The 25,215-nt window shown below is 42.4% G+C and overlaps 1 protein-coding gene across 3 annotated transcripts in view; it reads left to right on the top strand.

Moving 5' to 3' along the window:
• The window catches only part of ZNF423 (zinc finger protein 423), a 225,724-nt gene that overhangs the window by 178,482 nt on the left and 22,027 nt on the right, over nucleotides 1–25,215 (top strand). For all 3 annotated transcript variants that reach the window (XM_014882611.2, XM_088171874.1, XM_088171875.1), the window contains one exon: nucleotides 24,022–24,153. In XM_014882611.2, coding sequence (XP_014738097.1) covers nucleotides 24,022–24,153 — 132 coding nt within the window. The remainder of the gene's footprint in view (nucleotides 1–24,021; nucleotides 24,154–25,215) is intronic.

Raw genomic sequence — 25,215 nt, 5'->3', positions numbered from 1 at the left:
GTTTATCTGCAAGCCCTCCCATCCTCCCCTCCAGGGCAGACGGGAGCTCAGCTGGAAAGAGGTGCTGGGGTTTGCAGTGCCTGCTGCTCACACGCTCTCCAAGGGCTGTGCTGGCTGTGAAGCAGAGTGGAGGCTTGGTGCAGATCCATCCCTGTGGCATGTTAAGGCTCTGTTGGATTGGCTATTCAGCAATATTTCCTCAGCCAACATTTTGGGTTTGGTTGATTAGATTATTTCCTAATACCACAACACAGTATAAGAGCATTTACTTTAGTTAATAAGTTTTAGGGTAAGCTGCAAGGTTCAAATGAATCAATTTTAAGCACAAAACATCATTAGAAAATTATTAGCTTAGGAGCTTAACGTTAAGGAAGAATCTAAACCAGAACTTTAAAGGTTGAATTGTAGAGTATTCAAATGTCTTTATAACTTTCAGAATCATCTCCGAGAAACACCAATTTTGAGACTATAAAATTGAATCTGTATACATCTTGACCCCATGCAAATACATGAAAATTGCATCATATAAACCATATGCAAGGTATTAGGATGGTTTCTCTGTTGAGTTGTGTTTAAATGGCTGCAGAATGTAAACATCCCAGGCTGTGTACTTATCCAAAACAGAGGCAACCTTCTGCAGGTCTGCAGAGAGAAAAGCTCCATGTGATTCTTACTGAGAGCACTCTGCATTATATCCCAAAGGGTGCTGAGTGCCCAAAGCACTTGCCATGCCCCGGGAAGAGCAGAGTGCTCCCACATCTAGAGAGGATGACTCTGTAACCTCTTGCTCTTCTGTTCCTCAGCTCTGCCAGGTAGGTACAGAATGCCAACAGCACCAGCCATTCTCACTGCTGTACACCCAGCTGCTTCCCAGGAATTTTGTGAAACAGGAGCATCCCATGTTGTCAAGAGTTAATAATTATACCAAATATATGCTCTGTGATTAAATAACGCGCAGCTGGAAAAATTAATCACATCTTGCACTGAGAAATGCTTAAGACTTTTAAAGCAGCAATAGGTGCAGAATTTAACATTTAAAGATCCCTTGAAATGCCAGGGAATGAATATAAATGACTTGGTGCTCTATAGTATTTCGATATAGTGATGCCAACCAATGGAAGTGCCGGGTTTGATCCTGCTATTTTATAATAGGCTAGTAAATATTTTATCTTGTGCCATGTTCCATTTACATGAAATTTTAGTCCAAACCCACCACTCCCTTAATAAAGCTGAAGTTTAAATTCATTAATTTTTTAAAGGGGTGATATTATCTGTTTACCCCATTGCCTGGGCACAGGAGAGGAGGGACACTCTTTTTCTCTGTGCTCCTTCCCTCTTTCCTCAGCTTGTCCTGCATTTTAGGATTTAAGGCTTTATTTTTCAGAAAGCTTGTCCCATTGAAGGAAAAAAAAAATATAGTGCCATTTTGTTTGCTTTGCTGAAGGTGCAGACCTGAAGAATCAGTGCTGTGTATAAGCTGCCTCACCCTGCAGTTTCTCTTACCAGGGGCTCATTTGTATGCAGAGGGGATTAGTCAGAATTTACTGTAGCTTCGCCCTGGGGAGCTGTGAACTCCCTAGGAATATGCTCTGACGAAAGCGTGCAGTTGGTAAGATTAGAACAAACCCTTCTGCTACAGAAAGTGCCTTGGTCACTCACTAGGCCTCCAACATTGAAATCATTTTCATTTATAACCTTTTTGATCATTCAACCTCAAAGAAGCCTTGGCTTTTATGACAGCTTGCACCAAAATTGCCCAATTATTTGGGGGGGGCGGGGAGGAGAGGAGTGAGTGAGAATCTGAAAACAGTCAGATGTGAGAGACAGGGCACTTGATCTGCGCTCATGGCTTTTCCTTCCCTTCTCCTACCAATATTTTTACAGCTGTTGACATATATTGAGTTACATGTGGCTGTGCCATATCCCCATGGTATAGTTTCAAAGATCTGTTCACCGTAAAGTGTGCTGTTCTCAAGTAAATGACTCTGACTTCAAGAAAGCACAGTAGTTTAAATGTTACTATAAATACAGGAGCTAAGACATTTTAATTATAATTTTTGAGTTATACAGTGCTCTGTACGTACACGAGGCATTTACTAAAGGCTGGGGATGTGCTCAGGTTACTGTGCTCTCTCGTGGATAAGGCAGTAATTGCAAGCAGCTCATTCTGCTGATCCCCTTTATTTGCATGTATTTGCACAGTGTTTATTGACAATGAACATCTTGCATTTGGGAACTCATCTGTGGGAAATGAAAGAAAAAGAGGTAATTCGGGAAAAAAAATCAGATTCAAGAGAATTTTTTTTGTTTTGAGATATCTTAAGAATGTTACTTTTGTCAGAATATGTTATAACTTTAGATGGGAAATATCAGCACATCTATTGTCCTTTCAGTGCCCTTCCAACTCGCATCTGGTAACTAGGGCAGATTGAGAATGCAGTACTAACAGATCTGTCAAATTTTTGAGTGAATCCCAGGGTATGAGTTCATTGCTGATTAATTTTTTCAGCAGTGTAGTAGTGTTGGCTTTGGTGAGGTTATTCCTAATGTGTTCTGATGAAAGAAAAACCCATATTGTCAAATTGGGTGCTGCTGCTGTGGGAATAAATAGGTACAAGGTGTGGGGAAAGCACAGATAAGCAGCATTATGTGCCAGGAGGTTTGTTTTTCTCTGTCAGTGGGTTGGTGGTGTTATTTTACTTTTTAAGCTTGCAAACAAACATTTTAAGAAGCTTTTACAACATTTGCCCTTGTGCATCAGTGCCATTTATGCACAGTAAAGGTTTCTACCCTGGCTGTGGAGATCTGATCCTTTTCCTTTTGACTGGGACATTCAGTAGAGCAGTGATTGTAAGCTTAAATAATTTTGCAGTATGGTGACATCATCCTTCAGAGAGTTCTGCTATTAAGATCTATCAAATCAAGTATCAATAGGGCTCTCTAAATGAATTTGTCTCCCTGCTTTACCTGTGACGCAGTCATTGTAATGGAGATTTCAACTATCTCTGCTATGACTAGTGCAGTAAAAACAGTTCCTCTCAGTGCTTTCAGGTCCTAAACCAATATTCACTGTAAGCAGTAAAAAAACAAAGCAAAAAAAAGAAAAGTCTTTCAGTGACTGAAACTAATTTTGGATCAAGCCTTTACTGCAGGCTTGGATGCCCATCATTGCTGATGGCATGTTTTTGGTCATGCAGTCTACCAATCTACATAAATTAATAAATAGTATGCATAATAGATAGCACATGTATAGTGAACCACATCTCATGGTTGCCCTGAATGACTGCTTCAGTTTTTAGCAGCATTTCCCATGGCCTTGACTAGAAAAGCTGCTAAAGTTGGAGCCCCTGGGTTTTGTGGAAGTCCTCAGTGCCATTGCCAGCAGATCCTCCTTGGCCATTAAGCAGTGCTTCTGTGTCACTCAGCCAGGGAATGCTATGTACTTCCATTTAAAAACAGTTGTGAAGTCTCCTGAGTAGGAACTGAAAACTGTGGACCACCATCAGAGCTAGGTCCTCTGGCCTTTCCCCTCCAAAATTGTACCAGTTATTTTTTAAGGTGTTTTTTGAGTACCAGTGGGAAAGCACACAGGCTGCAGAGATTGCAGGAAGGTGCTGAGAGCATCTAACCAACTCTTAACATCTTTTACTGGATTTGGACTCAAATCTTTGTGTGTTCCTCTGCTTATAACTTCACCTCTTTTGTGAATCAAACCCAGCTTTTCTGTTGTGCAAATTGTACAGGAGAGTGAGGTCCGGAAAAGGATTTTTTTTTCCTTCTGAGCATCGCTATGAACTCTTACTGAAGAGAGCAAGACCATTCATCTTTAGCACCTTGCAGGTTGTTTTTTATTTCAAAAACTTCTTTCAAAGTCGGAGTGTAGGCAAGTGATCTGAATGATGAGAATATTCCCTGGGCAACATTGGAGATGGCAAAGGCCATCGTTTGCATTCGCCTTATGGACATCTCTGTATGTGATACCTTCTATTGTCCATGCTGGTTAAGCAGGCTTCTTCCTGAGAAGCACTAGGAAGCTTTGATAACATTTTATTAATACATAGTTAGCTATATACAAATGAAGTGTTTAATTAGTTGATTTTGTGGATATTATCAAACCCAAGCAATACTAAGTGCTGTTGCTGGAGGTAGCTCACGGGCCAGCTACCTTGCAAGCATATATCTGGCCATAAATTCATCAAAGGTTTGCATGTACAGTTCTTGGCATTTCTTTTCATTATCACAATTATCAGGGAGTACAGATGAGCTGTTTTTTCCCTACATCCTGTTGGATGGTTGCTTTTGAGGGAGGAGCCTGGATGCAGGCAGTGTCAGGGATGCAGCATCTTCCTTGTCCGTGCAACCACCAGGGACACGCTGGCTCAGGCAGGCTGGGGCTGGGGCTGGGACTGGCCTCAGGGCTCCTGCAGAGAAGGGAAAGGGCATCTCAGAGACTCCTGGGGCAGCCAAACAAGACAGGCTCCCTCCTGCAGCCTGAAAAGCTGGGGCATGTTCACCTCCTGTGCCTTTTAAACTTGTATTTGTCCAGTCTGCTTAGGCTAAAATTTAAGATTTGTATTCAGAGGTGCTGACTGACACATTTCCTTTATGAATTCTTGTGGATTGCTATTGATTTTTTACTGTGGTTTTCAAAATCCTACTTCTAGGACTCTGGAGATTTCCCTGCTGCAATAATAATGTATTGTCATTCTTAATATCTCAGCTTCTTGACACAATATTCATATTAAAACCACAAAAAAGCTACATTAGAGTAACACCGAGGGTCTGCCTGGAACCCACCAAGACAGGGGAAATCAAAGTTAAGGCTGAAAATTAGGGCTGACACTGTGAAACGTATCCCATTGTACTTAAGTACTGGAGTTCATCTGTGATTGCAAGATCACTTGCATTTGAGAGATGGATTCCTCCATACAGCAGGAATGAGTTATGATGTGTTGTAAATCCTAAGGATTAACTGTTGTAGTTGAGAGTGCCTATTTTTGTGGAGAGCTACATAAGCCAGCATTATGGAAACCACTTTAACATCTTTTCTGAAATTTTGTTCTCTTTCACAGACAGGGCTATTAAAAATTCATTCTGCATTTCTGCCACTTGCATAAAAATTCTGGATCAGATTGTTCAGGTCAATAAAGGAGAGAATAGAAACATCACAGCATTATTTGTATGAGCTTGTAGCCATTTCCCCCATAACTATATTGCCCCAAAAACATTTTGCAGATGTGCACTGTCTTTTATGAGTGTGATAAAGAGTTTGATTCATTCACCTCCATGATGTAAATGTGCTGTGTCAATGCTTGTTGGAGCTATTGGAAGGTCTTCCATTTGACCATCTTTTGACCTTTCTCATACTGTCTCTTTGGGAGTTAAATTTTTCCAGTCACACGTTTTCTTGCTAAGTTGGAGAGTTTACTCGAGCTGTTCATTGGCCTCTCAGTGTGCTATGTGAAACTCTGTGGAATGTCAGGAGTGAGAGTTGAGAAATAACAGGGAGATTTCCTGTGGCTGAGGAGAGGCCGGGAGGGCACTGAATGCTGGTGAGAATCTCCAAGGGATGTGAGCTGCTCACTGGCACAGCGTTCTCTGCTGCCAACAGCCATCTTAGCACCAGAAGAGAACAGAAATGTTCTGACAAAATTAAACAAATCCAATATCTAGGTTTATATTTTAGAGCAAGCTGTTTTAACTATATTTTTATTAATGGGTTTAGGAAAGGCTGTTTATGCCCCTGTCCATCTGCTTCTCTCTTCTGTTATTCATGCTCACATGAGAATCCATCTGACACTACCCCTCCTAGTTCATTAAGGCAATGTGAAGGGGTTTCTTTATAAATGAGGATTATGGGTCATTTGCATACATCTAGGATCTCTTTTTTGGTGCTGTTTTGAGCAGTGAACAGAGAGGGACAGGAAGTAGGCACATGGATTCCCATCAGAGAGGAGCAATCAGACCTTGTGAGCTAAAGCACCTGGGAACTCCACACATGTGGATAAGCAGTTTGTGCAACATGACCTGGCAGTCTTGATGAAGACTCAGGGCCACGTGACCAGGGATTATTTTGATCTAGATGTTGACCAGCTTTACTTGCTACCTGCCTGTGAAGACACCAGTGGACTAAACTGAGGTTTGGTGTAATTAAATGGAACTGTCAAACACCAGAACTGTGCTATGTGCACAAAATGTCCCACTTATGTTTGGATATTCAATGGCACTTGAAGAATTTGTATATATTGTTTGCTGTTATGAATATTCTGATATTGAAAAGTAGAGCATCACCCCAGCTGCTTTCAATGATGTGGCAATTTCTAGATTAAATTAATTTTAGAAAGGCCAGATGAAGTTACAGGTTTACCTGGAAAGCTTATTTTCCTCTGGAGAGATGGCTCATGCCTTTGCCTGACTAGACACATCACACTGCTGGCACTTTCCATTGGTTAACACCATTCAGAGGGTAAATGCTGGTAACTTTCTGAGTCAGCATGCAGCTATTGGTTCTTTAACCTATTGAAAATCACAGTTTTTATCATATCCACCAGCATCCCCAAAGTGTAAATGTTTGGAAAAGATCAGTTACTGATTGCATGTACCATCAGGGTAAGGGATTTCACCTGAAAGTATTAAACAACATAGGGCCATGAAACTCTTAAACAGAGAAAAACATTAAAGATGGCTTTAAAAACAGATATGTGCCCCAACATTATCACACCAGACCAGTTTAAAGGAAATTCAGTATTTTCAAGAAAAAAATTGATTTTGTTTCTTTGAAATTATGCATGCTTGAGTTAATCTTTCAAGTGAATTATAAATCCCTGTAAATGCAGTTAGCACTGGAATGACTTATAGTTACAAAAATTGGAATGAAGATAAATCATGTTTCCTTGGTGAAAATCTAATAATAACAGTCAGGTCCACACAATGCTGCTCAGATATAGATCCCCTGTTCTGTGACTGTGATGTGCCCTGAGGAGCTCATGCTGCCCAGCCTTCGAAATCAGGGTCCACAAGGCTCAATATTGGGCACTTTCAGTACTTCAAGACATTTAGCAAAACTATGACACTTGGAGTGGTGCAAACAGATGTGCACCTAAAACACAGAAACAAACTGGATTGCTTAATTTTGGAAGAGGCAAGATGAGATTTTTTTACTTTAAGAGTGATGATAATCCTGAATGTATTTAAGCAACTCAAGGTCAATGGCAGCTTCAATAAGCTGTGCTAGAACAAGGCATTTTTGGGGTGCTGGGGGTAGACTGGCAGTACAAAGATGCTGTGTAAGAGTGTGGGTGAGGCGGAGCAGTGCAGCTCCAGCAAGGTGTGCTGAACCCTCTGACCTCAGGCCCTTCACAGGAATTAAGCTTGTTGTTTTACAGAGTCAGACCTTTATAAAGAAATAAAAAACATCCTTTGAGGCCCTCACCATCCTTTTCTAGGAGGTGTATTGGAGAGCCCTTGCTAGCACGGATCTTGGAGAATTCTTAGTATTAAATTGCTGTTGGATTACCAAAGTGTAACAATGAACAGGACCTGCACTTTCAGCCACTGTCTCTTCAGTGCATGGGTGAATGTCAAAGGGAATATTTTGTGTCAGTTCCTTGTGACCCAGATTCCACAGAAGTCTCTTATAAAATAATCTTTGAGCAAACACTACTCGCACGTCCTAAGGACACCTCATCCCCGTGAACCCAAAGGTAGGAGTGAAGCTGCTGTGCACTGCAAGATCTGTGACTTTCTATCTGAGAATTTTGGTCTTGTTTGATAGTTCAGCCTTTGTGCCCTGCAGATCCATTTTAAATTGTCTGAAGCAGGAATAAATCTATTACAATGACCACCATTTAAAAAAAAAATACAAGATGGGTCTGTGAAGAGGTGTTAAAAAGTAGAAATGAAAGGCAGAAGTTGTAAGAAAAACCTGTTCATTGGACAGACCTGCAATGCAGTAAATAACCTCAGATGTGAAATGTGAAAGACAGCCTGTTCTATAAAAAAAGGCAGTGGAAAGGACTTTTTTTCCTCTTTTTAATTTTTTTTTTCCTGTGGGTGTAGGGGAGAAAAGGTCCTTTATTCTTTGGTAACTTTTCTGATTTTAAATATGTGCTTGTCTGGTCATGAGGAGCAAGGTCATTCCTACTGCTCAGGGCCTAGGCTTTGTGCTGGTGTTGGTGGGAGCTTCTCTCCTCTCTCCTTTTCCTCCCTCCCTCTATCTCTCCTTTTCTTTTTCTCCTGAGGTGCAGATGGCCACATTTGCAGGTTAACTGGAACAGCTGGAGGCACATTATTAGCTTCCTGCTGCTAACTCATATTTGCTTAGATTTTTTTTTTTAACAGCAACATAATTTACAAGTAGTAGGCCAGTGACAAAGCTGGCATGTTCTAAATCCGCATCTGATTTATATAATGCTGTTGCTTATCAGTGAATGAAGTCATAATTATTGCTTTGTACCATTAAATAGCATAAATATATAAACTGTTACACAAATTGCAGCAAATGTTTCCTCTAGGGAGCTCTAGACAAAATTTTAATGTAGTGCATTTGTCTGTGGTGGCAGTTTCTATGGTATATAATAATGTTGATAAATTTTACTGTAGCAAGTGACATTTTATAACATTAATCCTGGTGGTAAAAATCTGATGAATACCACAGCTGTACTGGTCGGTACAAGAAGAAAGAGAGCTTTTGACACCAAGTGAATTGATTTTAATAGTGCTTTAGAGCTCCAAAGCACAAGGATGAGATGCAGAGATGGTAGATCCTTCACTGAAAGGGGAGAGGACTCGAGCAGGTGCTGGCACCTGGAGCTTGGGAGGCACCAAGGAGCTTGACTTGATGATGGTGATAATTAATTATTTTAAAAATCTTTACTGATAAATACTTCCTCTGCTTTGAAAGCAAACGGAAACAAAAGGGTGAGATGAGACCATTTAAATTCCTCTCCTGTTGTTGCAACTCAGCCCATGCAAGTGAGGACACTGTGCTGGGTCCTGTGCTCAGATGTTGTTCCTGATGTTCAGTTGCCTGTGCTGGCAGCTGCTGGATGAGCCAAGCACAGGCAATGTGCCAGTGGACAACTGGACAACCTGTGACACAAGGACTGCCACGAGAAATTCTTTCTCTGACTTCACTTGCATGCAGCAGGAACAGGGTGGTACAGGCAGGCTTTAGCTCCTGTCAGTAACAGCGTAAGTGATGTTGTAGGTTTTGTGATCCTTTAGAAATTGCCAATGCATTGCTCTGTGATCCAGGGCTCAGTGCCCGGGCTGGGGTTGGCCCAGCTCTTTGTGCAGGCAGTGGGGTGCTGGGCACAGGAAAGTCCCCGCCAGAAAGCCCTGGGATTGTCACCACTCATGCCTGAGGTGCCTGGCTTCAGTCATGGCTGAGAGCAGCTGGTGTGCTCCCCTCCTCAGAGACACCTGCCAGGCATGGAGACAGAGGGGGCAGCCCCAGAGCGAGCCTGCCTGTGCCCTGCCTGTCCTGCCAGCTGTCTGAGGATGGCTTGTTTTGTTTTCATTCGAAATAAGGAGTGCTTATTTTCCCCAGAAAAGCTTTTCAAAAATCAATGGAGAACTCAAAGGAGAATCCTAGAGGGCACTGTACTTGGGATACTTCTGTAAAAATGGAGAGTATTTACATTTACTCACTCATTTAGACTGCCATGACCCTTCCCCCCTGAAAGTGTATTTTCCTGTTTTCTTCATGACATGACTTATTTCCTTTTCAAATTCATGTCTCTGTTTCAATAACATCAAAGATGGATTTAGAGAGTTAAAACTGCAGCCCCTGGCCATAGGGAAAATCCCAGTGACATCAGACTGAAAAGCACTGAGGCTCCTGACACACACCGTGGCACGTTGACAGCATTTTTCTTGTGAAACCCTGACATGTCCTATACGGGTTTTCCTTCAACTGTTTGCTTCCTGCATTTCTAGCATTCCACATGCCCCCAGTAACTATCTTCCTTTCTGAGAAATGGGATGTTTTTTCCTGCCAGCCATTAGCATGAAGTTTGTTGAGTGATTGGAGATTAGTCACTGTTCTCTCTGGGAGCTGAAGTGCTGATGTTGGAACAATGTATAAGGAATTCTCCATCAAGGATGTTGTGCCTCCCTACTCCTCTGCATCACCTGGGGATGAAGAACAGAGGCTGAGTAGGTCCCCTTGCCTGGTGGCTTGGGATGTGCTGGTCTTTACACTCAGCCTTGGAGAGATACCTGGGTGCAGACTATTAACTTTGCTACTGGCTTAAGTGATTGGGGTTTCAGACATCAGCACTGCTTTTAAAACACAAACGTGCCTGAGAGCACTGCACCTCACCCTGTGGTGCTGGAGGCACTGTGTTACAGACAGCCAGGGGAGGGAAACCCATGGCAAGGGCAGTTTCCCATAGGAGTGGCATGGAAGTGACAGGGATGGCAGCAGCATTGTGGTGGGACAGCCATGCTCCACCTTCCTTTGCCTGGTCTTCTCTATCAGACCTCTCACCCACCCCGTGGAGCAATCTCTGGGATGCTCCATCTGCAGCCTTCCCTTTGCTCCAGCTGCTGGCCAGCGTGGCAGGTCAGGGAGCTGAGCTCGCTGACAGGTGGTCTCTGTCCCCGAGGAGGATTGCAGTGGCAGTGCCATGTGGCCATGGCTTTGGAGCCCTGAGATCTGCTTTGAAGGTGTATCACTTGTCAGTGTTACACTTCTTAGTAAATTCCTGTACAGTGCTTTATGGCTTGCCCACGGGAGAAGAAATAATTTTATTCTTGTGGCTCTGCATTAACAATTTTAGAAATAAAACCATCTTATAATGTACTCTGGAAATGTGAATTCTAAGCTGTATGTCTGTAATGACTTATTGCTTAATCAGCTCAATGCACACCTGAATCATGGTTAATAATAGTAGGGACTGTGCAAGCTTTGTTGTGTATTCTGCAATACTGCAGTGATTCCCAGCTCCCTGTGAAGACCACCAGGCCAGTCCCAGCACCAGGCATGTTACAGAAACTGCCTCAAGGACACACCTCACCCTCTGCAGCACCAGTGGGTGCCAGGGCTGTGAGTAGGCCTGGCTGTGTTTATTCAATTCAGCATCTTAATGCAATTACAAAGATGCTGTGTGTCCATCCAACTTGGTCCATGGCAGCATTTGGTTTGACTTAAAGGGGTGATGAAGATGTGTTTGATGCCTGTGCATGAAGCAACAGGGCCATCTAGAACAAAAGCCTGTGTTACATTTACTTTGCAAAGTCGTTCTGTATTTGTGTGCCTACCAGAAGCACTTATGCTTGAATGCAGTGGGTTTTCTTCAGCTACTCTAAATAGATCATCTTTACAGACCACAATAAAATGTTTGTGTAATGCTTAACTGTACATTAAGTAAAAACCTGCATTAGAATATCCCTGTATTATTTCTATTGGGTAAATAAGAGCATAAAGACAAGTATCCCCACAATTCCCATTACCACATTCAGCACTTAGTTACATTAGAAAAATGAGGCATTGTTCTGCCAACTTTTGTTTCTCTCCATTTGTGCTACTTACCACTTATGAATCCAGCAGGCCGACCCATGCAGCAATTACTTCTGAAATCCAGCTATCATGGCACACGTGGGTACCACGGCACAGCTCCTGCCAGGGCTTGATGGCTAGCACTGGTCTCCTGTGCTCCCATCTAGAGCATTATTGGTCTGAGCTGGTGTATAACTAATAGCATTTGGAAGGTGTAGGTGTTATGTTGTCTGCTGAAGCATGATTTGTATTGCATTAAAGCATCCTGGTGGTTTTAAACAGGCTAAAGGGGTTTTTCAGTTGTGGTCAATTACTGGGCTGTTGCACCAACGGTGTGCAGGGTATTTGGGTGGTCTCAGAAGCCTGTACTGTAGTGACACCTCACCCAGGCCTTTGCAGACCAACTGAAGCAGTGGATGTGTTTGTTTGGGACTGATGCAGGTTTATGAGTATATTGCAGAATCTCTTTTTATACTCTTTTGCTCGGCTGTCCTGTGCTTTGCTCCAGGAGGTGTGCAAGGTGTGCACATCTTCTCTTCCTCCTAAGACTGAGCACTCAGACTGCACCTTCACTGCTGCATTAATTGGCAGAGCTGGACGTGCTCCCTTCCCCTCCTCTCCAGGCAGCACGGGGGCAGGGGGCAAGGCCAGCCACTGCTGTTAGCTCCAGACCAGGGCATGTTTTGCACTGGGGGTGGGGGCAGGAACCAAGGTTCAAAGCTGCCTCTGCCTGTGCAAAGAAATCAATATTTAGCCATAAAACCAGGAGAGGCATGTCTGGGAATCACAGCCTGAATGAGAGGGGTTCCAGTATTGTCATAGAAGATAAAACAAGAGGAAAACATTTTGAATTTACTCTTTGTGTATTGAGGCCTTTTATTATTCATCAGTAAGTAAATATAAGCTAAGGGAGTGATTTGTTTCTAACAAGCTTATAAAATACTAGAGTCATTTGTGAGTTTATTGGAGTGCTGATTATAAACATTCCCTCATGCACACTCCTTTGTGTCAAATTAACATTCAAAATACAAATATTGTGTCTTTGAATATTTTTGCAATCTCTTCCCAAGTATTTGAAATCTTCGATGAGAGACAATTGATGATGTTACGTGAAAAGTAGCTGAGTACTCTGTCACAGTTTTGGACATATTTTTAATTTCTTTGGCATTTGCTTTGCTCATGCTGTTTCTTTCAATTGCCTGCTTCATGCTCTAGCATTTGGATTTTGATACAATGCATAATTGATGCTCATCTAGCTGCAAAGATTCAACTGTTGTGCATGCCACGCTGCCTGCACACCTCTTCCTGGGATGTGCCCCACAACCTGCCAGGGCCAGTGCCTGATGGAGGAGTGGCTGGTCACATTGGGGCTGGGTGGCCTTGGCACTGTTCCCTGTAGCTGCTGGGTGGCACCAGGGCATCCCAGGTCTCCCAAAGCATTCCCTTGAGGAGCTGGACTTTTCTGATCACTCCTCAGGTGTAATTAGAAAAGAAGCCCCGTTCTTGCACCTCCTTTTGTGCAGAAATGCACTTTCTGTTGGTAATTATAAGGAAGAGAAATGTAAAGAGCAGGCATCATCTACCACTCATCCCATAGACCATTGCTTTAGAGCCTTCCTCTGTCGGCAGTTTTCCAAAAGGATAAACTGTGTAGGGAAGGCATCCCAAGGCCTTTGATGCTGCTGGTTGAGACTAACAAGCTTTAGGACACAGATCTTGGCAGCATTTCTTGCCTCTGTGGCTACAGACTTGCCATTTCACCCCCTCCATGCTGATACAGCCAGTGTATTTGTAGTTCAGTGGGACAGACCTTTTATTTTACAATTTTGTTTTCCCCTATTCCCACTAAAACATTCCCTGTCTTATTGGTACCCAAACTCTTTGCTTTTCCTATCAGCATGTACCTTGTTTTTACTAAGCAGAGGAAAATCCTGCAAGGGTGGGTCTTAGGCTAACATTATTATAGTGGCTGCCATTTAAAAAGTCAATTTTTGCCTACAGGCAAAGTATTGTTATCAGAGTTCATACCTATTTTGCATATATACGATTGTATCTTCCCTACCTCTCTGGGGTGATAGGAGCAAATGCCGACTTCTTAATGCTGATTGTTGAATCTGAGGTTAAAATAAGAACTCACAAAAAAAAAAAAAAAAGAAGAATAAAATAGTGGGTAGCAGGTCTCTGACAGAGAGAAACCATTTTGGTTGAAGCAAGGACTCCATAATGGCTTGATTAAGAATCTTATATTATTTGAGGCCACAGCTGAAAAAGCAATTTGATCTTTCCTCTCATGTTTCATTCTTTCTCAGTAACTTTTGCAGGGCTGTTCAATATGGTTCTTCTCATGTGGACTTACTAGGTGGATACCCCTAAGTCTCTATCAAGTTCAATGATTGCACATCAGGCCTTTCTCTACAGCAAACTGACTTTACCTTTCAATCTTTCCAAGTCATGTCAGCCACCTCTGCATGGTTCCAGTCTGTACCATGCACACCCTGAATGCACCATCCTGCTGGGAATATCTTGGTGCTTCATTTTGGGCAGAGGCCTGAGGCTTGGTATTTTTATTAATTTTTTAAATTTTATTTTATTTTTAAATGTAACTTCTAAGAATGAGAGGAGTTACAGAGAGTCCAGGAAACCTTTACAATGCCATGAGCATGAGATCTAGGTGAGTTTAAGCAAAAACAACTCTGTTGGACTCCTGCTGTTAATGAGCCATCAGAGCCTCCTGAATGTCTTTGTGTTTTGACATGCTCACACTTTCAGGTGGCTGGAAGAGGCTGCTTCAGCACCACTGTAGGACTGGCTCTTCCAGGTCCCTTTATTTAACCAAAAATACAGACTTATCTTTTACGCTAAGTTGTCTGTCACAGACCACATATGTTCTGCAGAGTCTGTCTACAGTGTGAGAGTTTGCACATGGGTTTCCTTAATGGAATAAAAAGCTAATGACATATAAAATGAAGAAAATGTGTTTCCAAAAAAAACCAAAAACAAGCTGGCCATATTGTGCACTGACAGAGTATCTGCCAACAGCCATATATGCCTGACCAAGCTACTCACACAGTAAAATAGAAAGAAGTTAGTTTACAAAGACAGAAGCCAAAGTCCTCTGAGTTTAGGATCCCAGAAGAAGGTCCTGCCCATGTTTCCCTGCCACTGGTGCCTCTCACAGCTCTACAGGATGTGTGTGCTGGCCCTGAGCTCTCCTTCTGTGCAGAGCTCAGGGCAACTGCTTCAGTGCTGCCTATCCAGCTCCAGATCATATGTGAAATGTGCAAGCTGGCTGGCTCGTGTGCAGGACAAAGAACACAAGTGAAGGTGTTATGAGTTTGATATTAGGTTTTATGCATTGTAGTCCATGTTTGTATGTTAGATGAGCACTATCCAGAGTAATTTACAGTCTGTGTTTTGCAGAGCCCTTGCTCAGCTGTGAGATCTATTCCAGAAAGTCACTGGGTTGCAGTTTCTGTTCTTATTCAAGATGAAGCTGCCATAGGGTTTGATTTCCACCTGGACTGTGGAGTGTTAATCAAACAAATTCCACCAACATCAATGGGAAACGCTCAGTACATTTACTTGTGCATAATCCCACAGTACAAGAATATATGTCTGCATAATGCAGAGATGCTTAAGATATTTTCTTGTTTTCATGCAGATTCTTCTTTTTGACTGCTTTAAGGAATATCATGTGTTACTGCACCCTAGGATTCCTGATTTAAAATATGTCTCTTAGGGTAGCTTCATTCTTCTGGGCATATTTGCACTTAATGAGCTCTGAGAGATATTTGTGCCATGCAAAATCAGTTACCTATCATCACCAGCCACACCTTATTTAGTCACCCTTGGTTCTCTCTGTTTGCAGTGGCATCTCATTTTGCCATCCCCAATAACTGGTTTGTGTCCCTGAGCCCTAGTCCTGGAGAGAAGGAGTGAAGGAGGCAGTGTCCTGGGGTAGGGGTGGGGGACAGGAGCCTCTCTGGGGCTGGCCTGTGACATGTATTCAACCCTCAAATGAAAAAGTAAGCTCTGGTGCAGTTGTGCTGAATGCTCATGTGATGATAGCTGGGTAACCATCATTTTTATTTTCCAAGAAAAATCTGAGAGATGTTTCTGGGTTTTTTGCTTGTCTGTAGGTATTTCAAAGAAATTTGGTCTTTAACTTGATAACAATGCCATAAAAGATTGCTTTTCAACCAGAGACTTTTCCCTAGGGATACTGTTTATTTTAATAAGAAAACAAAATTAATACATATTTAAAAGAAATGCATTTATTTGAGTAAGTGGTGTAAATTACCCCAGCATTATGGGGTTGCAGCATTTGGCCAGTCTCTGAGTGTTTGGTGATCTGCCACAAAAGTAATGCTCATGGTTGGTTTTCAAATGCATTTTTAGCTCTATGCCCACTGCACCATTTCCCAGATATCTATGCTAATGTAATCTTTAATTTGACCTGAGCTGATATTGCTGTAAAGTTTACATTGCTGGATACATATTTCCATGTTTATGCAGCATTTGCAATATCAGAATAAGGCCCCTTGTGCCAATTCACCTGTACTCACTCAAGAGGCATTGCACCAATGCAGAGATAATAGAATTTTTCTTTGCTGATGGAAATAAAAGTGTACCCTCCCACCCCTCAAAAAAAAAAAATTAAAAATTGACATTTATTATGTTTTGATGCCTGAAAGAACCTTCATTGTTTCTCGGTTAAATTGTATATTTAGGTGGGTTTTTTTTAAAAAAGTTCTATTTCTCCTTTTACCGGTTTTTCTGCTTCCCTGATGCCATCGTGGGAGCAGTGTATGCCTTTCTCTTACTCAATGCATTGCTGAGTGTAGTTGACAACAACTGGCTTGTAGCCTGTCATGTTAATTATATACTATTAGAGACCATTAATCTGATGAGTATTTACACGATAGATTTAAGGTTTATCATGTCAACGTGTACTTGGGAAATGGTAATGTGAAGATCAGTGATACACATCAGTGGGAGTTGGTGTTTTACCAAACACAGTGTGCTGTCCCGGGTGTGCTGGGTTAGCTCAGGGGGCTGCTCTCCCTGCCTTGCATCCCCAGCTCAGGAACTGCCTCTGAGCACAGAAATGCACCCAGCAAAAAGGAAAATGTCTTGTGAGTAGTATCTCTGGGCTGCAGCTGCCACCTTCACCTAGGCAGGGGAGGAGTTGCCCTTGGGAGGGAAGGCTTTGCCTTTGGCACCTCGTGGCTGGCAGGTCCTGGCAGCTCTGGTGGCCCCTGTGTGACCACAGCCACTGCAGGAGGCACGGGTGGGATGTGCTGGGGAGGGAGGGGACATCTCACAGCTCTGGGGGCCTCTGCTGAGGCTGGGGAACATGCCAGGCCTGTAAAAGGAGTAGAAAAGGACTTTACACCTATTTAAAGTAGGTTTAAAGCCTTTCATGTTTTTAAAGCATCGGCATATTCCAGTGGGATGTTTAATAAGAGTATAATGATGTTTTAATTTTAATTTTTAATTTCACAAGAAGAATAGATGCCAAATAGATGCTAGTTATTGCTGTTTGTCTGTACTGAGCATTTGGATGTGGTATTGTCAATAGGATGAGAGGATGAATGTATTCCTGCTGTGTAGCAGTACAGGGAGCTGCTCCCAGGGAGGAGACCAAGAGCAGTAAGGTATATTTAGTTTTCAGCAATACAATTGCATGAGGGAGGATAGTGCAGGGAATACTGTGTGGCCATGATTCAGGGCTGCCTTACTTGAGTTTCATCAGGTTACATTTAACATTAAACTTGAAATAACACAACTGTGAGTATTTCAAAACATTGAAATACATGACTTGAGTTGAATTGTGTGGGAATAAGGTGTTCTTACTAAACTCTAGTCGTTCCTAGGGGTTCATTAGTTTGGGTAAAGCTAATTCTGTATGTGGCTGTATGGACTCACACACTCAAAGACAGCAGGTGTTTCTTTTCCTGTATGAGTTTTACATTTCCATTTTCGCATGGAAGCCAGTGGAGTTATTTCTTAATCAACTATTATGAAGGAGCAGTCAGACCTATCAAGCTTTAGTCCACAAAAAGTTTTAATATAAGCTATTAAAAAAAGGCATCTTCGGAGAAAGGCTGATAAAGTGTGAAGTTGTTGTGCTAAAGTATTGTGCATTTCTATAAATTATCTTTATGCAGTTTCCCAGATTAATATCTAAATCTAAAATAAAGCTCTGCAGGCTGGTCCCTCTGGGGCTCTGCAGTCAGAGATAGATGATGCGCAACTCCATGAACTCCTTTGAACTTTCAGATTTTATTTTTCTTGCAAACTGAAAATTAAGTTGATGGAGCTGGGCCTGGCAGCCCCATCCCGTGTGTGTGAGGCTCAGGTTCCCTCGGGAGCTCCCTGTGGGAGCACAGAGCCTGCGGCCAGCAGCGGGGCCGGGGCTCTGCAGCAGCACAGGAGCTCACAGTCAGGAGGAAACTCCTGCAATCTCATCCCCAGCCCCTCCGGGACCGTGCTTCTTTTTGATGGTCATTTTAATATTGCAGTGTACTGACATATACTGGAGGCAGTGAACTTACAAGCTACCCTATAAATAATTTGGCATCTAATTCTGCATATTTTGAGCTCGAGGCCCCCTAAGATGATGAAAGAGTTTAAAGCCCGTTGTGTGGTTAGGCTAATTTAGCATGGAAAAGAATACCTTTTTGAGCCTCAAGAAGTGCATCACAAGTAACCTTGGAGTTTGTTACCAGGAATCCATAGGCACTTCCTCTAGCACCAGCAAATCCTGTGGCTTCTGTCTCCTAATATAGTCCCTGAATATATATTTCCTGAATCCCCTTTCCCCAGAGAGTTTCCCCACCTGAAGAAGAGCAATTGCCCTTTGTGCTGGTAAACCCTTGTCTGGGCTGCCCATGCCTTGGAAAACTATGATAACAGACCTGATTTTAATGAGTCTTATCCATAGGCAAATATAAGGAAAACCAAAAAAATTACATACAAATGCAAGTTGGGAACTCTCTATTTTTGCTGCTATTCCTTACATAGTTTCTAGAAAAATCCAAGCCCCCGTGTTATCATTTTTCATTAAAGTGATGTTTCTAACCACAGTGGACAGCTCTCATATCCCTTGAAAACTTATAATAGTAAAATTGTCATAAGGATGAAGCAGAAATGCAAGATTTTATTAAACAATCTTCGGCTCATAAAAGACATCAGTGTTGTGCCATTCTAGATCATATAAATATATTTCAAAGCAGAATCATATTTCAGCAGAGAGATAAAGCACAAAAGAATATGATTAGCGGATACCAACATAAAATATTAAACCATCCAAGAAGAGGTGTAGGTGTATGTTTATCCACACGGGCTAGTCAGGGGCTGAGAGCAAGGCAAGATTTTGGCAATATATCAGTAGAGTCATGAGCACAGATATCCGTGGCAATTTGTGTGTGTGTGTTCTGCAGTGGCAGGGGGGTTTGGCATGGTTTCTCACAGCGCAGAGCTGGGTGTTTCCACTCAGCCACTCTAAACCGCTGAGAGAACAGGACGGGTGTCTTTAGTCTGGCCGAGTCGTCAAAGGGAGATATGAGCTCTACCTGGATAAATAAATAAGTATAAATAGTTTTCTTTCTGATATGTGACCAGATTATTTTCCAGTTGATTTCCAGCCAAGGTCCCAAGGGGGCCACAGATCAAAAAAAGATAAGGGTCAGTTACAAGGTTGAGCTCATTCGGTGTTGCCATAGTAACTGACCTCCAGCATCCCTGGGAGGAGGGCACCCAGCTCCCCAGGTGACATTTCTGTTGCCACGCCATCAATCCGCCGCCTTTCACCGCCCAGGCTGCCTAATGGCCGGGTGCCTGTGCCTCGGTGCTGCTGGTCCATGCTGGGCTGGAGCGTGGGATCTCCTCAGCCCAATGACACAAGGGAGGGGCTTGGCCCCATCCTCCAGGATTAATTACAGAAATGCAGGGAGCAATGTGGTCCAAATGGTTTGTGGAGCAGGTCATGGGTTTAGGCAGCAATGGCGAGGGGGAAATGTTGACTGACAGCAGCCGTCATCTTCATCCAATGTGAGCATCTGCAAATTTGCCATCCCCTTGGAGCAGTTGCAGCATGTTCTCAGACCATGGTTTTACTTCCATCCTTGGATTGTTTCTAATGAAAACCAGTGGTGGAGTGGTGCCAAGCAGATGAGGGATCAAAGTGGTTCTCTGCAGGCTTTGTGTTTGAGGAGGGTGTCCATCAGTGCTATTTACCCTGGTTCCAGCCCCTTGCTCCTTCACAGACACATGGAAAAAATTGCTGGGGAAGCTCCTTTTCTTACATTATAAATTTTTCCCTTTGATTTCTTATTTACTGGGAAATGAATTGCATAAACAGAATAGTTCCATGCAGTTTTCATTTTATTTCCCTGTGTTCATTCCAATTTCTATTTATTTCTACCATAATTAGAGCACACGGCCCATTTAATTCTACCAAATTTATGATCTAATGGACAGGAGAAGATTCTCTGTGAACACAGTATATTAATGCTTTGTTACACTGAATCACAGTATTTCAAAGTTCATTAAAAGCACGGTTAACTCATGGATGTGAACATCTGAGTACAGGGAAGAAATTCCCCTTTATTGGCTTAATTTGCTGCAGTAGAGTAGAAATATACTGGTCTGGAAAACTATAGTGTAGGATGTACACGTTATCAGCAACGAGCATCAGATTGTCTTACATGATCTCTCAAATTAGGGCTATTGCAGTTATTCCATAAGGGAAAATTTTTACTTTATTAAATCAAGTTAAAAAGAGAAGTTTTAACTAACAGTAAAGACAATGCCATCTTGATTTTTGGTGTTCAAATCTTCTACTTGTTGGTATTATGTGTCGGTACACGACAGTGTTAATGTGTACTTTTGCATTGCCATTAATATAGTTATAATTAGAAATGCAGCTGATACAGTAAATGGGTTTAATACAGCATTATTAATTATACTGCATCCTCGCCAGGAGGCTGCTGGTGTCGGTTCTCTTAGAGGCTTAGAGACTCATTGTAATATGTATTAAATGCACACTGCTGCAGCAGAAATAGCTTTATGGAGAAGCATATTCCCACTCTAAAATGGGCAGGATGGCAGTGTAAGTGCTACTAAACACCCCATCAACATATTTAAAACTATCCTGCAAACCACCCGAACTTGGGAACAATGAGCGACATGCTCCGCCAGCGCGGTTCAGCTGGCTCTGCGCAGCCCACTAATCCTCACTAACAGGCAGTAAATTATGTACCTCCAAATTTATACAAATGCCTGCCTTTGACATCAGTGGGCACCACCCAGGTTTCACCTTCAGGATTCAGATAATCAGCTCTCATTCCTACTGGCTTCCCTCAAGACCAGTATGGAAATAAGTATGTGTCTGCCAGGGATCAAATGCTTTTGGAGACAAAAGTAGGTACTGAAAACATTACAGGATACTATCATCTCCCCATGATACTTTTACACAAAGCGCTCTGTTCCTCTTTTGGCCTGACATAGTTTCAGCCTGACAGAATCCAGCAGGCCTGCTTGTTTTAAACAAGAGCACATCCTATTATTTTTTTGAGAAATGAAGTGTAAAATTAATGCTTATTATTTTGAGCTCAGGAAAAAAAGGCAAGAAACCCAAGATTCTTGTTTGCCGTGCATTGCTTGTTTAGTCCTGTAATCAACTGATCTCTCCACAGATACACTTATGAAGAAATGGGAGATGATCTAGCATAACAAACTGTAAAAATCTGCATTTTATTTTACAAATGAGAGGGGCTGCATAATTCACTTGAGTTATGTAGGTCTCTCATAGATGCTTGTCATGCTAGGAAAAAAAAAGGCGAATAAGAATGAGGGAAATGATGATATGTTTGCTGTTGCTAGTGCCCAGCACCACACATTTGACTGTCACACCTCATCGTTAGAAAGCCTCCTTGCCTGTACCTATATGAACTTATATAATTCAATGAAGTTATTCTCCAAAGGTGACTGAGTGTGCCTATACATGTGCTGTGTTTCTGTGTAAAATAATATGCTGTAAAATGCCATAGAGGAGAGAGTGATTATAGCAGCAATTCTATCTATATCTTTGGGCATTTTCATATTTTGAATACACATGCATGAAAAGAGAAACGTTTGTCATGCTAACCATGGTACTTTTTCCCCCTTTTTTTCTTTCTGGATGGTTTTATAGACACAAGAAATACATAATGGACTCCTGTGGGAGTGGAATAAAAACCCCCACTGGTGAGGAGAAGGCCTTATAATTCAGAAGTGGATTTGCAAATCAAAAGGTCTTGCCTCGAGTGGGATAAATTTCCAGATCTGCAGGAACCCATTATGTTTTATTATTTTTCATTCTAGTTTTAGTTTGTTTGTTATGGGTTTAACTATTTAAAATACTGCAGGGATCAGCCAAGAAAATACACAATCTCTGTTACCTAATTAAACATAGCAAGCTTGTAAGAATATACTTTAACTGAAATGCTGAGCATTGTTTGTTTTTCTTTTTTTTTTTTTTTTTTAGTTTTACTCAAATTATAGATACTTAGGCTGGAAAAGGAGCAGCTCTCTAGTCATCAGTATGTGTCTATCTGTATTTATGAACACATGTGCTCACACAGGACCATAGGCTGTACATGAATCACTGTTTTCCAAATACCCAGTATGTAGAGGGTGGAAAATTAATGTCAAACATGATTTCTCTGATTTATTCGTAGAAGGTATTTGTTCCACTCCCCCCAGTTCCTGCTTTGTCCTCTGCGGGTTTATTGCAGCATTTGGTTGCTGTACTCAGCGGTGTGGCTGGGCATGCTCAGCATGAGGCTCATGTCCCTTCCCCATCTCTTCTCCCCTCTGGAGCAGGTTGCAAAATTCACACAAAGCCCGAACTTTTCAGGCAAGGGTCTGATGGGAGAATCCAGCCTTAGGCCACAGTGAGGGGAGAGAGCCTAGTTTGGAAACCTCCACATGAGGGAGGGCAGCGTGCCCGCCCGTGGAGGCGAGCTGAGCATCACAAACCTCCTGACGTCCTACAAATATCCCAGTCCCTGCCTGTGGCTCCCGAGGGAATTCATAGAGCTGCTGCCACGGAGCTACCAGCCCTTTCATCTTCCTGTTCCTGGCTTTTTCCTTTTCTCTTTTTATCTCCTTCCCAACCCACCTGTTTACTTGTGCCCATGCTGCCTCCCCATTCCCCAGCACTCCCTGTGAGCACCCATGGCCACATGGGCTCCAGAGCCCACCCAACCTCCAGGCAGCACAGGCAGCCTTGTACAGGGCCTTGGGATCCTGAGAGTATCAAAGGCTTCACAGGAAGAAATACTTCCCTTCAGTTCAGCCCTTTTAAAGATTGAAAAAGCTAATTTGACTGTAAGTAAAGTCAGTGCTTGTGAAGGCTCACGTTATTCATAAGATCCAAATACACTTGGCAAGAATTGGTTCATGGAGTAATGTAGTTGTTTTCTTAGTGATCTTGGAACTAAAAATTAATAGTCGTTGATATTTGAGGATGTAAAAATAAAGCTGAGTGTAGAACAAAAGAAAATATTTATTTCATTTCTAAAATATGTTTTCATGAGAAGTTCATGTGCTGCCACAGTGAGGGAGAGACACATATTCAGGGAATATTTGCAAAAAACAGCCACAGTATTAAAACTTTTTAGGTAGTTTCTGATTTTTACAAACTGTATGCTATGTTTTCTAAAATTCTGCCCTCCCTCCCTCTCTTCAAGAAAAACAAAGGATTGTTTAGTTTTATGTGTGAAAATTGCTTTAATATTACTTCAGTGCCTCAAAAAAAACCCTCACCTGCACCCAGAACCACAAACTTCAGTAAACAGAGAAGCATATAGTCTTGTAAAAGTGGTAGGCTTGAACCAAAAGTAATAATTATTACTTTTTCAACGAGTTCAGTTAGAATATAGAGGCATTTAAAATGGGCCCGGTGTATTCAATATTTAAGATATATGAGAAGAAAATTACGCTTTCAAATTATGGTTACATACCTTCAGTGGTCTCTCTTCACCTTGTAAAAAGCCAAGAGATACAAAAAAATTTACATGGACACTCTGCTCTCAGTTCCTGCTATTCTCCAATAGTTCCTTCCTCTCCTGTGTGTTTGCAGTGTACTCTGAGCTGAAGACATCACTTCTCTGTCAGTGGTGGTGGTTGAATTCACACTATTACAGTATTTTTAAGTGCTGTTTGATTCTCCAATACCCTGTACCCAGAGCAGGGCTGCTCTCCCTTTGCAGCAGGGCTGTGCTGCGTTGTTGGGAGCCCGGGAGCCCCGCCTGGGTTCCCAAAATGTGGGGGCTGCACCCCTGAATGCCAGTGGCTCATCCTGCTCTGGGGCTGGGGGTCCTGGGGATCCTGAAGTCCTGAGGATCCTGGGGATCTTGGGGGTCCTGGGGGTCCTGGGGGTCATTACACGTGCTCCCCACCCAGTGCTGCTGCCTCCCCGATGCTAATCTGCTGTGTCACTAACAAGTTGTATCATTTGAACCTTGCAGAGGAAGGCATCAATCATGAGTGCAAGCTGTGTAACCAGATGTTTGACTCTCCGGCAAAGCTCCTGTGTCACCTGATTGAGCACAGCTTTGAGGGGATGGGAGGCACATTCAAATGCCCTGTTTGTTTCACAGGTAAGACAGGGAGGCCAAGACAAGCCTCAGCGTGCATGGCTAGATCCAGAAATGACACTCGGGGGATTTGTAAAATACTGTATTCCTTTCCCTGGGAAAAAGAAATACTGTGCTTGGAAATGTTCAAATATCCTCTGTCTGAAGCTGGGGCTCGCTCTGCCGAGCAGCTCTGCCACATGCAGCAGGCTCTGCGTGGCCCCCACAGTTCCAAACATTTCCATTGTGCTTTGTGGCTCAAAGGTGCCGTGTGTTTCCAAGTGCAGGACTTGCAAAGGATGGACCTGCTCTTGCAAGCCCTTATTCACCTGAGCAAGGACTCTTTAAAGGCCAGGTGGTTCATGGTCTGCTTACAGTGCTGAGTAAAGGGGTGTAAAGGTTTGATAAGGCCAAGTTATACAAATTAAACCTCTCTAAGAGGTTTTTTTTTTAAAGCCCAGTTTTCTTAGGGTGGCACATTTCTAACTCCGGTCTGAGAGCCTACTAGGTATTCCTTCTCTGTAGATCATTTAAGCTCTCTCATCAGTGCAAGTGATCATGGGTGAGTCTTGCTTTCCCAGGATCTGCAGGGTGCATGCTAAAGGCTGCCTTTTTTATACTCTCTTCAACAGAGTAGTTAACATCTGCATTTCCAAAATGTTTGAGATAAGGATCACGTAGGTGTCACTATGGGCCTGTTGTCAGTAAAGGGGCATGGCAGTACCTGCTGTTCCTTTAACTTTGGTGGGAATAAGGTGAACCTATATTCTTTAGGGTTTGGGCCATTATTTGAGAAAGTAGTTTTTGTGTGAGCTTGGAGTTAATTTATCCTTTCTGAAATGTGCTGTAAAAATTTTTGGGCACACTTGTTAAATTCTGCTGAAGAAGCCATTTTCACATACAGATGACCATTCATGTAAAGTGAGACAAAAATTAAATAAGATATAGATATATTTTTAACCAGCTAAAGCTGTGGTTCAATATATTCCACTTCAAAATTTCCCTCGGTAAAGTCAGAATAATTGTCAATCCAGAGTAATGCAGATGCTGCGAAATTTGTGATGTTAAACAATAATCTTTTTTCTT

This window comes from Sturnus vulgaris, chromosome 12, assembly GCF_052056855.1.
Source record: "Sturnus vulgaris isolate bStuVul1 chromosome 12, bStuVul1.hap1, whole genome shotgun sequence".
Classification (NCBI taxonomy): Eukaryota; Metazoa; Chordata; class Aves; order Passeriformes; family Sturnidae; genus Sturnus; species Sturnus vulgaris.
The sequence above is the reverse complement of the archived record's forward strand: the minus strand, read 5'-3'. Positions and strand labels throughout refer to the sequence as shown.